Source organism: Notolabrus celidotus, chromosome 17 (assembly GCF_009762535.1).
Source record: "Notolabrus celidotus isolate fNotCel1 chromosome 17, fNotCel1.pri, whole genome shotgun sequence".
NCBI classification, from domain to species: domain Eukaryota; kingdom Metazoa; phylum Chordata; class Actinopteri; order Labriformes; family Labridae; genus Notolabrus; species Notolabrus celidotus.
Window position 1 is genome coordinate 4,125,392 of NC_048288.1, and position 12,528 is coordinate 4,137,919.

At 40.9% G+C, this 12,528-nt stretch overlaps 1 protein-coding gene across 2 annotated transcripts in view; it reads left to right on the forward strand.

The window, feature by feature from the left end:
* The window catches only part of ctnnd2a (catenin (cadherin-associated protein), delta 2a), a 518,337-nt gene that overhangs the window by 481,901 nt on the left and 23,908 nt on the right, over positions 1-12,528 (forward strand). For both annotated transcript variants that reach the window (XM_034706751.1, XM_034706750.1), the window contains exon 21: positions 1,409-1,493. In XM_034706751.1, the coding sequence (XP_034562642.1) occupies positions 1,409-1,493 (85 nt within the window). The remainder of the gene's footprint in view (positions 1-1,408; positions 1,494-12,528) is intronic.

Genomic DNA, 12,528 nt, shown 5'->3' on the forward strand with positions numbered 1-12,528 from the left:
ACAAAGACCCAACATCAAGACAGGATCAGATCCAGTCCCATCTTACAGACAGGACTCAGTCTGATCTCATCTTAATCCACCATGAGCAGAGCACTTTGCAGCATTTAGAGGGAGATGAAGAGAGAGAGAGATGATAGTGGTGAGATGGATAGTAGTAGTTGTAGCAGCTGGAGTCTGACATGCCCACAGCAACAGACATCCAGAGGAACCTACGAGACAAGGGAGCTCAGGGACTCCAGAAAGGTTTATGGTTAGTAACTTTGACAGGACAGGGGGACAGTTGATGGGTTAAAGGAATTAATTGCAGCTGATTCATCCTGCACCCTTTGGACAGTTTGTTTTCATAAACTACATGCTGATGTATTAATTAGAGCAGGGGTTCCCAAACTTTTCAGCCTGCGAGCCCCAAAATATAGGTGACAAAGACGTGCGACCCCCAAATTAACCTACCTATATGAGCATGTGTCTGTGTTTCCTGTGCTGTTATGAATTAAACCACTGCTACTGATGCTTTTGATAATTAACTGTTCACTAAACCTAAACTTAGGAGTCATCCAGCAACAAAGACAGGCAGAAAACTCATTACATTTTTTATTTTCAAGGTTTTTATTTCAAGGTTAGAGACTATTTTTGTCTATTTTTTTGTATAATGGGTAAACTGTACTATTTTTAGATAACTTTAAAAAAAAAAAAAAATTCTGGAAGACATCTCACGACCCCCCATTTGTGTCTCGCAACCCCTGACGTAGACCACAAACTCAACCAGTGTTTCCAGTACCAATGATCTCATCCCATTTATTCACATTCACACAGGGATACCAAAGTAGATGCATTGTCTTACTTTTTTAAAAATGTAACATAGCAGATAAGCAGGTGAATCAACATGTTCATTACTCTTCAACATTGTGGTAATTTAAGCAGAGATAGGCCGGTGCAGAAGCTTCTTGTTGATAACCCATAATTTAATCCTTCAAACACTTTCTTGTCTTTTTACCGGGGATGAAAATAAAACCCGGGGTGAGTCTGTTTTTAGGGGATTTTTGTTAATTTTGGTGGACAAATGGAAAATGAGCCTCACTTCTGCTTCCCTCCATTCCTGCTACAAGGGCAGGGCTCACAGACTGACTCCTACTGGAGTCATTTTTTAGCTAAGTGGCAGAGATTGGACCATTAGCATGGCAGAGAGGGCCATTTCAAACTCATCTATAAACTCTCAGTTTTTATTCTAGGAAAATCATTCTCTGCTGAAAAGAGCAATGGCCCTCTTACTCTTAAAGCTGTCACGAGTGCCACCGGCCTCCACACATCTTGTGCAGCTGGTTAAGACAAAGGACAGACTAACATAGCTGCATTATCCAAATGAATGGGGTCCAGGGGAAATAACTCTCTCTTCTTTATCTCTCTCCAGACACTCAGCAAAGGTGGTGAAGGCAGCCTCTCAGGTCCTCAGCAGCATGTGGCAGTACAGAGACCTGCGCTCACTCTACAAGAAGGTAGGACGCATGGAGAAATCAGGCTCCCAACTCTTCCTACAGGTTTATATTTCTCTTCCTCTTCCTCTTTCTGTCTCTTCATATCTCTTCTGATCAGTGTAGCTCTCGTATCGAGTTACTGATGTAAAATGTGAATGCAGTGTGAAACAGTTTATATCATGTCTGTTACACTTGTGTTGTGTACACTTGTGTATGTATCAGGATATGTAGGTTTTAACTGTAACAGTGTAACGATTCTATTTAACGATTCGATTAATTTCATGATTCGTTGTTGCCGATATGATTAAAGGATGATATTGGTTAATTTAGAACGATACGATCCGAAACAATTCAGTGACTTGAAATCAATTCAATAACTTTTTAGCCAAAAATTCAACCAGTGTGACTGTGAGATAAATCCTTTGATACTGGACAGTCCTAGAGTCCTGTTGTTACCGTGATGGTTTTGACCCGAGCCGAGTTTTGTCCTAGTCTCTGACTAAACATGCTGGAGAGGCCTGAGGCTTCTGCAGAGCTGATGTTACCTTGATGAACGCTGCAAGAGGTGCCTGGACGGTCTGTGTGTGTGAAATCCCATGGCACCTTACTTGGTGGTTGGATAGATTTGTCTTGTTGCCTTGTTGACCATTACATATCCTACACACAGCGAGCGACTTATTTAGAACATCTCCGTCTTTGCAAACGCCAAAGTGTTTCCACACACTGGACCGCTATGGTGGCTTTATTTATCCCTCGCCGGCTTCTCCTCTGCAGTCTGCGGCGCCATGCTATGTTTTGTTGTCTGCTGGAGCGTGGCGATGACGTCACACACAGGCAGCCTGAATTGAGTAACGTTTAACGTCTTTATCATTAAAGGTGTAAAAAAAACTCATCCATATAAAGTCTGCTGTGCTTAAATCCAATGTGTTATTTCCTAGTATGGATACAATCCATTTATTACCTTTTAAAACGATGTTACATCCATATATGTCGTCTGGAAGGCCAACTTGCCGAGCACAGATCCATGTAGTCGGATCATAGGAATATATATCAATACATCGATGTAGTGGATGAAACGTTACACCCCTAGTTTTAACACATCGGCATCTATGGAAGTAAATCAGTCTCATCAGATTTTGATTTTTTTTAAGCCTTTGAATTCCTAGCACTGAATTTTTTTTTAATTGAATTTATGTATCTGAATTTTTTTTGCATTGAGTTTAAGTCTTCAAATTTTCAATAAGTATTTTTCAATGTTCAGAAATTCAGAGTCAAAAATTCAATGTATAAAAATTCAAGTGCTCATTTTCAACGTTCAACATTCAAAGTCAAAATTCATTGTTACAAAATTCAATGCAAACAGCTGATTTGATGAGGGAAAAGCAATCGATCGTCTCACATTCAACCTAACCGCCGGCCAATGAAGTCACGCTCCAGTGGTCATGTGATGCCGATCCTTGCACAGGAGTTGTGCTCTGCTTCAGTCAGAAGATTCTCCACACATTCACAAACTCTGGTCTCATCTCTCATCTACTGCAGCGAAGATGGTTGGATCAGTGAGCAGTGCATCACAGCTACTGACTGAAGTGATTCAACATGTAAAAATAAAGTACTTACAGACACGGGTCAAGTTAGATTCAATGCCTTGAAAAATAAAAGTGAAAAATACTGGTTGAAAATTTGAAGCCTTAAACTCAATGTCAAAAAAATCAGATACATAATTTCAGTGCAAAAAAAAAGTCAGTGCCAGGAATTCAAAGGCTTACAAAATTCAAAATCTGATGAGACTGATTTACTTCCATAGCATCTGTCATTAAAAGTAATTTCTTAAAATCGCAAATTGGCCTTGAGCTACGTGAAGATGAGAGCGTATCACTTACATGAAAGCAGGTGTTGAGGAGGATTCTCTCAAACTCTTTAATGTAGCTACAATTTAGTCATAGTTAAGGTGTCAAACATATACTCGTGGTAAAATGACTTTTTTTACTCCTAAATATAAGGAGCTGCAGATTTTGCTGCGACCCCTTCGCTCCTGAACACTGAGCTAAAACCTTGCAGGCTTAATTAAATCATGTTTTCCAGTCAGGGTCAATCTGTATCAGGATTTCCCGGACTAAGTGTGAATCCTTAAAGTCTGAAGCTAATGCTAAGCTCGGATGATTCTAACCTGCAAATGACAGCTTAGCCTGACACTGCCAATGCTCACCACAAGCTACCTCAAGCAGTCTGCAGGTTAGAGGGCCATGTTCAACTACAACTTAACTCCACGCGAGGTGGGACACTGTGTGGATGTTGGTAAAAACAGATTTTTACAATATAAACAGACATGACTCTGTAGTGGAAGTCACTGCATTAAAAACAGACATGTCTGTGTAGTGGAAGTCACTGCATTAAAAACAGACATGACTCTGTAGTGGAAGTCACTGCATTAAAAACAGACATGACTCTGTAGTGGAAGTCACTGCATTAAAACAGACATGTCTGTGTAGTGGATGTCACTGCATTAAACACAGATATGACTCTGTAGTGGATGTCACTGCATTAAAAACACACATGACTCTGTAGTGGAAGTCACTGCATTAAAACAGACATGTCTGTGTAGTGGATGTCACTGCATTAAACACAGATATGACTCTGTAGTGGATGTCACTGCATTAAAAACAGACATGACTCTGTAGTGGATGTCACTGCATTAAACACAGATATGACTCTGTAGTGGATGTCACTGCATTAAAAACAGACATGACTGTAGTGAATGTCACTGCATTATAAAACAGACATGACTCTGTAGTAGAGATCACTGCATTAAACACAGACATGACTCTGTAGTGGAAGTCACTGCATTAAAAACACACATGACTCTGTAGTGGAAGTCACTGCATTAAAAACAGACATGACTCTGTAGTGGAAATCACTACATTAAACACAGACATGACTCTGTAGTGGAAGTCACTGCATTAAAACAGACATGTCTTTGTAGTGGAAGTCACTGCATTATAAACAGACATGACTCTGTAGTGGAAGTCACTGCATTAAAAACACACATGACTCTGTAGTGGAAGTCACTGCATTAAAACAGACATGTCTTTGTAGTGGAAGTCACTGCATTATAAACAGACATGACTGTAGTGGAAGTCACTGCATTATAAACAGACATGACTCTGTAGTGGAAGTCACTGCATTAAAAACACACATGACTCTGTAGTGGATGTCACTGCATTAAACACAGACATTACTCTGTAGTGGAAGTCACTGCAATAAACACAGACATTACTCTGTAGTGGAAGTCACTGCATTATAAACAGACATGACTCTGTAGTGGATGTCACTGCATTAAACACAGATATGACTCTGTAGTGGATGTCACTGCATTAAACACAGACATTACTCTGTAGTGGAAGTCACTGCAATAAACACAGACATTACTCTGTAGTGGAAGTCACTGCATTAAAAACAGACATGACTCTGTAGTGGATGTCACTGCATTAAACACAGATATGACTCTGTAGTAGAGATCACTGCATTAAAAACAGACATGACTCTGTAGTGGAAGTCACTGCATTAAAAACAGACATGACTCTGTAGTGGAAGTCACTGCATTAAACACAGATATGACTCTGTAGTAGAGATCACTGCATTAAAAACAGACATGTCTTTGTAGTGGAAGTCACTGCATTATAAACAGACATGACTGTAGTGGAAGTCACTGCATTATAAACAGACATGACTCTGTAGTGGAAGTCACTGCATTAAAAACACACATGACTCTGTAGTGGAAGTCACTGCATTAAAAACAGACTTGTCTGTGTAGTGGAAGTCACTGCATTAAAAACAGACATGACTCTGTAGTGGATGTCACTGCATTAAACACAGACATTACTCTGTAGTGGAAGTCACTGCAATAAACACAGACATTACTCTGTAGTGGAAGTCACTGCATTAAAAACAGACATGACTCTGTAGTGGATGTCACTGCATTAAACACAGATATGACTCTGTAGTAGAGATCACTGCATTAAAAACAGACATGACTCTGTAGTGGAAGTCACTGCATTAAACACAGATATGACTCTGTAGTAGAGATCACTGCATTAAAAACAGACATGACTGTAGTGGAAGTCACTGCATTAAAACAGACATGTCTGTGTAGTGGAAGTCACTGCATTAAAAACACACATGACTCTGTAGTGGAAGTCACTGCATTAAAAACAGACATGACTCTGTAGTGGAAGTCACTGCATTAAAAACAGACATGACTGTAGTGGAAGTCACTGCATTAAAAACAGACATGACTCTGTAGTGGAAGTCACTGCATTAAAAACAGACATGACTCTGTAGTGGAAATCACTGCATTATAAACAGACATGACTCTGTAGTGGATGTCACTGCATTAAAAACAGACATGACTCTGTAGTGGAAGTCACTGCATTAAAAACAGACATGACTCTGTAGTGGAAGTCACTGCATTAAAAACAGACATGACTCTGTAGTGGAAGTCACTGCATTAAAAACAGACATGACTCTGTAGTGGAAGTCACTGCATTAAAAACAGACATGACTGCAGTGGAAGTCACTGCATTAAAAACAGACATGAATCTGTAGTGGAAGTCTCTGCATTAAACACAGACGTGACTCTGCAGTGGAAGTCACTGCATTAAAAACAGACATGACTCTGTAGTGGAAGTCACTGCATTAAAAACAGACATGACTCTGTAGTGGAAGTCACTGCATTAAACACAGACATGACTCTGCAGTGGAAGTCACTGCATTAAAAACAGACATGACTCTGTAGTGGAAGTCACTGCATTAAACACAGACATGACTCTGTAGTGGAAGTCACTGCGTTAAAAACAGACATGACTCTGTAGTGGAAGTCACTGTACTAAAAACAGACATGACACTGTAGTGGAAGTCACTGCATTAAAAATAGACATGACTCTGTAGTGGAAGTCACTGTTCTAAAAACAGACATGACTCTGTAGTGGAAGTCACTGCATTAAAAATAGACATGACTCTGTAGTGGAAGTCACTGTACTAAAAACAGACATGACTCTGTAGTGGAAGTCACTGCATTAAAAACAGACATGACTCTGTAGTGGAAGTCACTGCATTAAAAATAGACATGACTCTGTAGTGGAAGTCACTGTACTAAAAACAGACATGACTCTGTAGTGGAAGTCACTGCATTAAAAACAGACATGACTCTGTAGTGGAAGTCACTGTACTAAAAACAGACATGACACTGTAGTGGAAGTCACTGCATTAAAAACAGACATGAATCTGTAGTGAAAGTCACTGTATTAAAAACAGACATGACTCTGTAGTGGAAGTCACTGTACTAAAAACAGACATGACTCTGTAGTGGAAGTCACTGCATTAAAAACAGACATGACTCTGTAGTGGAAGTCACTGCATTAAAAGCAGACATGACTGTAGTCCAGAAATGACAGTGATTTTTCAGTCAAAAGTCCATTTAAGATGGACCGAGGTGACTTTTGGGGTTAGACAATGCCAAACCACATTTTGATCAACATGTCATACAGTACACTTTTATAGAATAGAGGTTGTAAGAAAAACGTTAGCAGAGTTTTTATATCTGTGTAGCATAGACATAGTTTGAGATATACAGCTGACTGGAGACACATACAGACAGTCCAACTAAACTCCAGGATAGAAACATTGTATTTGTTGTTGTTCTGATTACTCTGGGAGGGAGCGACAAAGCCACTTTAATTCCCCTTCTGAAGAAAGCAGAATTCAAATGTGTTACCACTGGCAAGTTGTCTTCCATCACTGTTGCCAATACTCTCTGCTGGCTCACATAATTTTAGGGTCCTGCTCTCTGCAATTACATGATATCTAGTTTGCTTACTACAATGCACCTAAATCCTCATGAATTGAGCAGCACTTTCCACATACTGCAATCATTGTAAATAAACAGTTCAATGGAGAAAGCTCTGCTGAGTTTATGAAAAGGGTAGAGTTTATTTGACATGAGAAAAGAGAGGAAGTGTAGTAAAAGCTGAGACTTTTTGGTGTATGGGGGATGAAGTCTGCAGGTCCTTTAGTTCTGTACTGCCTCAGTCCTGTGCAGTATATATGTGTTGTTGTGTCTTTGTGTGCGCTCTCGCCTTGAGGTTAGCTATAACCTCCTTCAAACAAAAGAATGATGGGATCTGTTGGGCACTGCAACTGAGCAACAGTGTTTACAGAGGCAGGAGGATCAATAACTTTGTGTTAGTCTCTGTTATTTCTATGTATACACACAAACACAAGCTAATGCAGGCCTGATGGTTATTTAGCCCATCATAAAGTCTGGATGATGTTAATGCTGCTGGCTACCTGGAAACAGCGGCTGATTAATAGCTATTTGTAGCTGAAGAAGAACGGCAGAAGCAAGCAGAGAGTCAGAAAACTGAGATCTAGAGAAATGATGATTAGTTTGTGCGCTGCTCTCACTCAGAGACACTCTTTTATCTCTCTTTCCCCCACACACACTGATGAAACCCACTTTTACCTCCTCAAGCTCCTTTGTTTTCCTTCCTTTTCATGACAAATGCCTGCACACACTTGCAACTTGATTAAAAGTGCAGACAGACGTTCTGTTCCTTTAACTTGCCAATAATGAGTGGTGCTGAGTGATTTTTATTTTTGCCACCAAGGTTATATGCCATTCAGCACGAAAACTTTTAAAGTGTAATTGACAAGTTTCCATGAGATATTTAGACATATTAGCAACACATTCCAGGAAGGTGTCCTTGGATTTGAATGGGGTTTTTTCTTCATCTCTGTGTGGAGAGAAGAAAGAAGAATGATGCTTGTGATGTTTGAACTTCATGCCTACGTGGGCTAATGTATACGCACAAGTGTTATCTGCCCCATTGCAATGCAAGCCCAGCAACAAATGATACCAGTGTGACGCTATACTTAGTCGACTGCCACCTAAAGTTTGTTTTAGTTTGTTATATTGGGGCTTTCATTCATTTCTTCAGAGAGGATAGGACGGTCGATAGAGTAGGAGACTAGAAGAGAGAGCGAGGAATGACACGGGGCAAAGGTCCACAAACCTGCAGAGGTGGGTAGAGTAAACCGAAACAGTACTCAAGTAAAAGTACTGTTACTTTACAATGATGACGACTCAAGTAGAAGTAAGAGTACTCGTAGAAATAAGTACTTTAGTGAGAGCAGGGGCGTCGCCAGGAATCCTGGGCCCTCTGAAAAGATATCTCAGTGAGCCTCATCACCACAGCCAACCCTACAAAATATAACATTGCTGCTATAATACTGGTTTATTTGCATTAAACATAAATATATGCTTAAAACTATCCTGGCATGAGATGCGCATCTCACGGAGCCGGAGAGAAATTCCAGAAAGGAATTCTGAATGTTTGTTTAATTATTCAGGCAATTTAAGTTATCTTATTGCAGTTATAACAGAACAAAATAAAAGCCTAGTAGAAAACACATTTTATTTCAGGCCATTAAGAGCCCTCCTCCCCATTTGGGCCCTAGGCAGTCAGTCCCACTTTTACCCCCGCTATGACGCCCCTGAGTAAGAGTAAATAAGCACCTCAGGAAAAACTACTCAAGTAGTGAGTAACTTGTGAGTAGTATCATATATAAAATTGTATTGTATTGGAAAAGTTAATAACAATGTGAAGTGCACACTGTCTTTAATAAGGTGACATCAACAGGAAAATGCCAAAATGAACGCTATTCGGCATGGTTTACTTTCAAACATTAAAGAAAGATGCTGCAATGTGCTCAAACTAATGTACCCGCTTTCATTTTTTAAAACAAGCTGAAACTTTAAACTGTGTCTGAGATGTAATCAGAACATGGGACATTTAATGATCTACTCATCTATAATACTCCATCATTCCAATAAAAAAATTAATCTATGCCTTCCAAACTTTCTTTTTAAAATTATTTTCAGAACATCTCACTGAAAACATTACTTAAAGCTGGGGTTGGTAATCAGATTTAGATACACTTTTTGTTATACTGGTTAAAATGATCTTTATGTCCTGATGGTAATCAATACATGATGTGTTCCTGAAAAAAGAGTGAAAAAAAACTGCTATCTACAGCCGGAGTAAACCTGGGAAAACACTAACCAATCACCGTTTTCTGGGTCCCCAAATTTTAAACCAATCAAATCCCGTCCAGCTGTTCTGCCCGCCTCCTGCGCGTACATTTCCCCGGCGTGCACTCCTCCGAGTCTCCGTCTTCTGCCTCAACTTCCCCTGACTCTACTGACTGCCCCTCTCGCTCGTCCTCGGGCCTGTCCCCTCTGACCCGATGAGGTGCTTTGCTCAGGACTGTAGTCCGGATCAGAGTCTAAAAAGCTCTCACGATGGGGGCTCTGACAAGCAGAAGAATTAATGACATTCAGTAAGTCCTACAGAAAATATATATGTACTGTAGCGTCCGTCCAGACGCTGTAGTGATGACGAGCCGATTCGTGAACACGTTGATCTTTAATAACCGGTCACTGTCGGCCGTGATCACGCCAACCAACAAAGCAACAATCTTTGAATGAATGAATGAAGAACTTCTCCTCTTGTCTCTCCTCTCTCCAGCTCACACACTCTACACCTCTCCTGATGCCTTCACTGACCGTCAACACTGTAGGAATTAAGAACATCTACACTGAACACGTTTAACAAACAGTAGAGCTGTTACAGTATTATATATGTGTTATAACTTTTCTCCTGATATCGTGTCACCAGTACAACTGGATAATGCTAGCATGACAGTTGTGAGTACTAACAGCAGCCATGTTTATTTGTGTTTTTAACTTTCACTATGATAATGTTTTGGTGAGGACCGGTTTTGAATCGGTCACCATCATATGGTCGAGAATCAGCGGCGCTCGTGCATGTGAGCGGGGGGGGGGGGGGGGGGGGGGGGGGGGGGGGGGTTGGGGCGTCGTTTTGGAGGGAGCTCCGAGGGAGGAGGGGAGGGGTTAGACGGAGTCATGAGGAAAAGCTACATTCAAATTCATGCTGGTTTTCCGAGACTACCAACCCTAGCTTTAAAAGTACTAAACCATAGAACACTGAAGTGTTTAAAAAGGCCATGAGTTCAGTCCTGAAGAATCTCTCTGATACCCCTTTTCGACGAGGCAGTTTCAGGGCTGGTTCAGAGCCGGCGCTCAATTGAGAACCAGTTTTTTGTGTTTCGACTGCGAGTGAACGCTTCCTGGCCGGGAAAACCGGTTCCAGAGCGGCTCCAACTCTTTACTGGTCAACGTGTTTCTGCCGTTGTCCTGCAGTGAAAAATGAAAAGAGACTAATGGATTCCAAGTCAAATCCGGGGTCGGCCGAGGAGACAAGCTGCCGCTGTCCGCCATTGTTGTTGTCGTGAGGGAAAGTTTGCGCTAGCGCTACTGGGAAAAGCGGTCATGTAAATCTGACGTCATGACGTGCCTCTTCCACGGGCTCGAGTGGGTGGAAAAACAAACAGGTGCCGTTCAACCAGCTCCGAACCAGCGCAAGCACCAGCCCAGAAATACAACCCGGTTCACGTTGGTCGAAAAGAGGTAACTGAGGTGACTGTTGAGCTTCAGAAGGAGCTGTGTCTATTAGCATGCTACCTTACTGCTCTTATAAGTTACTTTAGATTATTTTCCAACATTTCTAACATGTTTTTAAGATTTAATGTTAACCAGTATGATCCTTAGCTTACCTAACTGATAACTCACCATGACATGCACAAGATTTAATTGTTCTATGTTGAAGCTCAAGTCTTCCACCTTTTAGAACAGAGTAAGCAGCGCAAATTAAAATGAAAAGAAAAGGAACATTAAAAGTAGTGTCTGGACAGCCCAATGTAACAAAGTAAAAGTACCTCTTATTCAACACAAATGTACTTGAGTAGGAGTAAAAAGTGATCTGCAGAAAAAAGTACTCTCAGATGTACAATTTTTGAAAAAAAATTCTAAAGTATTTGTAATGGAGTAAATGTAACGCGTTACTACCCACCTCTGCAAACCTGGGCTGCTGGTTTCCAGGAATAAGCCTCTGTACATGGGGCGCTCAAGTTCAACCACTGCCCTGAGGGAAGTTTTGTTGAGGAAAGTGAAATTATGTAACCACAGCAACATCATGCACTTTAACAAGAAGTTTCGTCTGGTGTTATTTCCCTCAGATAAAAATCTGTGGAATTTCTCACTCGAGCTTCAAGGACCTGAACTCTCGTTCTCAAAGCTGTTGTCAAACTTTAGAAAAGCTTGAAAAACAAAAGCTAGCTGTCCTTGTATACAAAGCAGTGAAACTTCCATAAAGAAGTCTTTCATACCACGTACATATTTGTTGGGCTGTGTTTTGAGAGGAAAACAAAAAGGTTTTGACTCTGGATGAGTTTAAACTCAGTGACTCTCTGACATGGTGATGGTTTTAGAGCCGGCCTTCTGTCCAAGCCCCAGACTTTCTGAATGTTGCTGCAGTCACTTCAGGACAGGCTGCCCTGTGGCATCAGAGCGCGCTCGCCTCATCCTGACGACTGTGTCCCTCTCCTCATTCGTCATCCTCTCATACCCAGTATTACTCTGAACAGTATCCCCATGTGGCCCCTTGGAGCCTCATCTGCTTCACACTCCTCTAATCATTGCCACTGGATAGCATTACACTCGACTGGATGGAATAACACTCCGGTGATCCAAACATGAAGGACATTGGCTTTTCCACAGCAGCCCGGCCTGGCTTCAAGTTTTTGGATCCGTTCTTTGTTTAACTTGAACCCCACCCTGTTTCGCCTGAAGTGGCCTATTTCTGTTTGACTTTGATTTAATAAAGAAAGGCATTCGAGAAGGGAAACACTTCTTAAGATTGATGGAACAACAAAATGAGTTTTGCATCTGTCTCATTTGATCCAATTTGATGTAAACAATAATTCAAAGAGAGAGAAGACAAAGTTTCTGAAAGATGAGACTTTTTCACTCTGCAATGACCAAAAACCTCATCCATCATCCTTTAACTGAAACAAGATATCATCTGCAGTTTGTCCTGTCGTAAAACTCCAGTTTCCTCCTAACTCATTTACCTGAACTCCA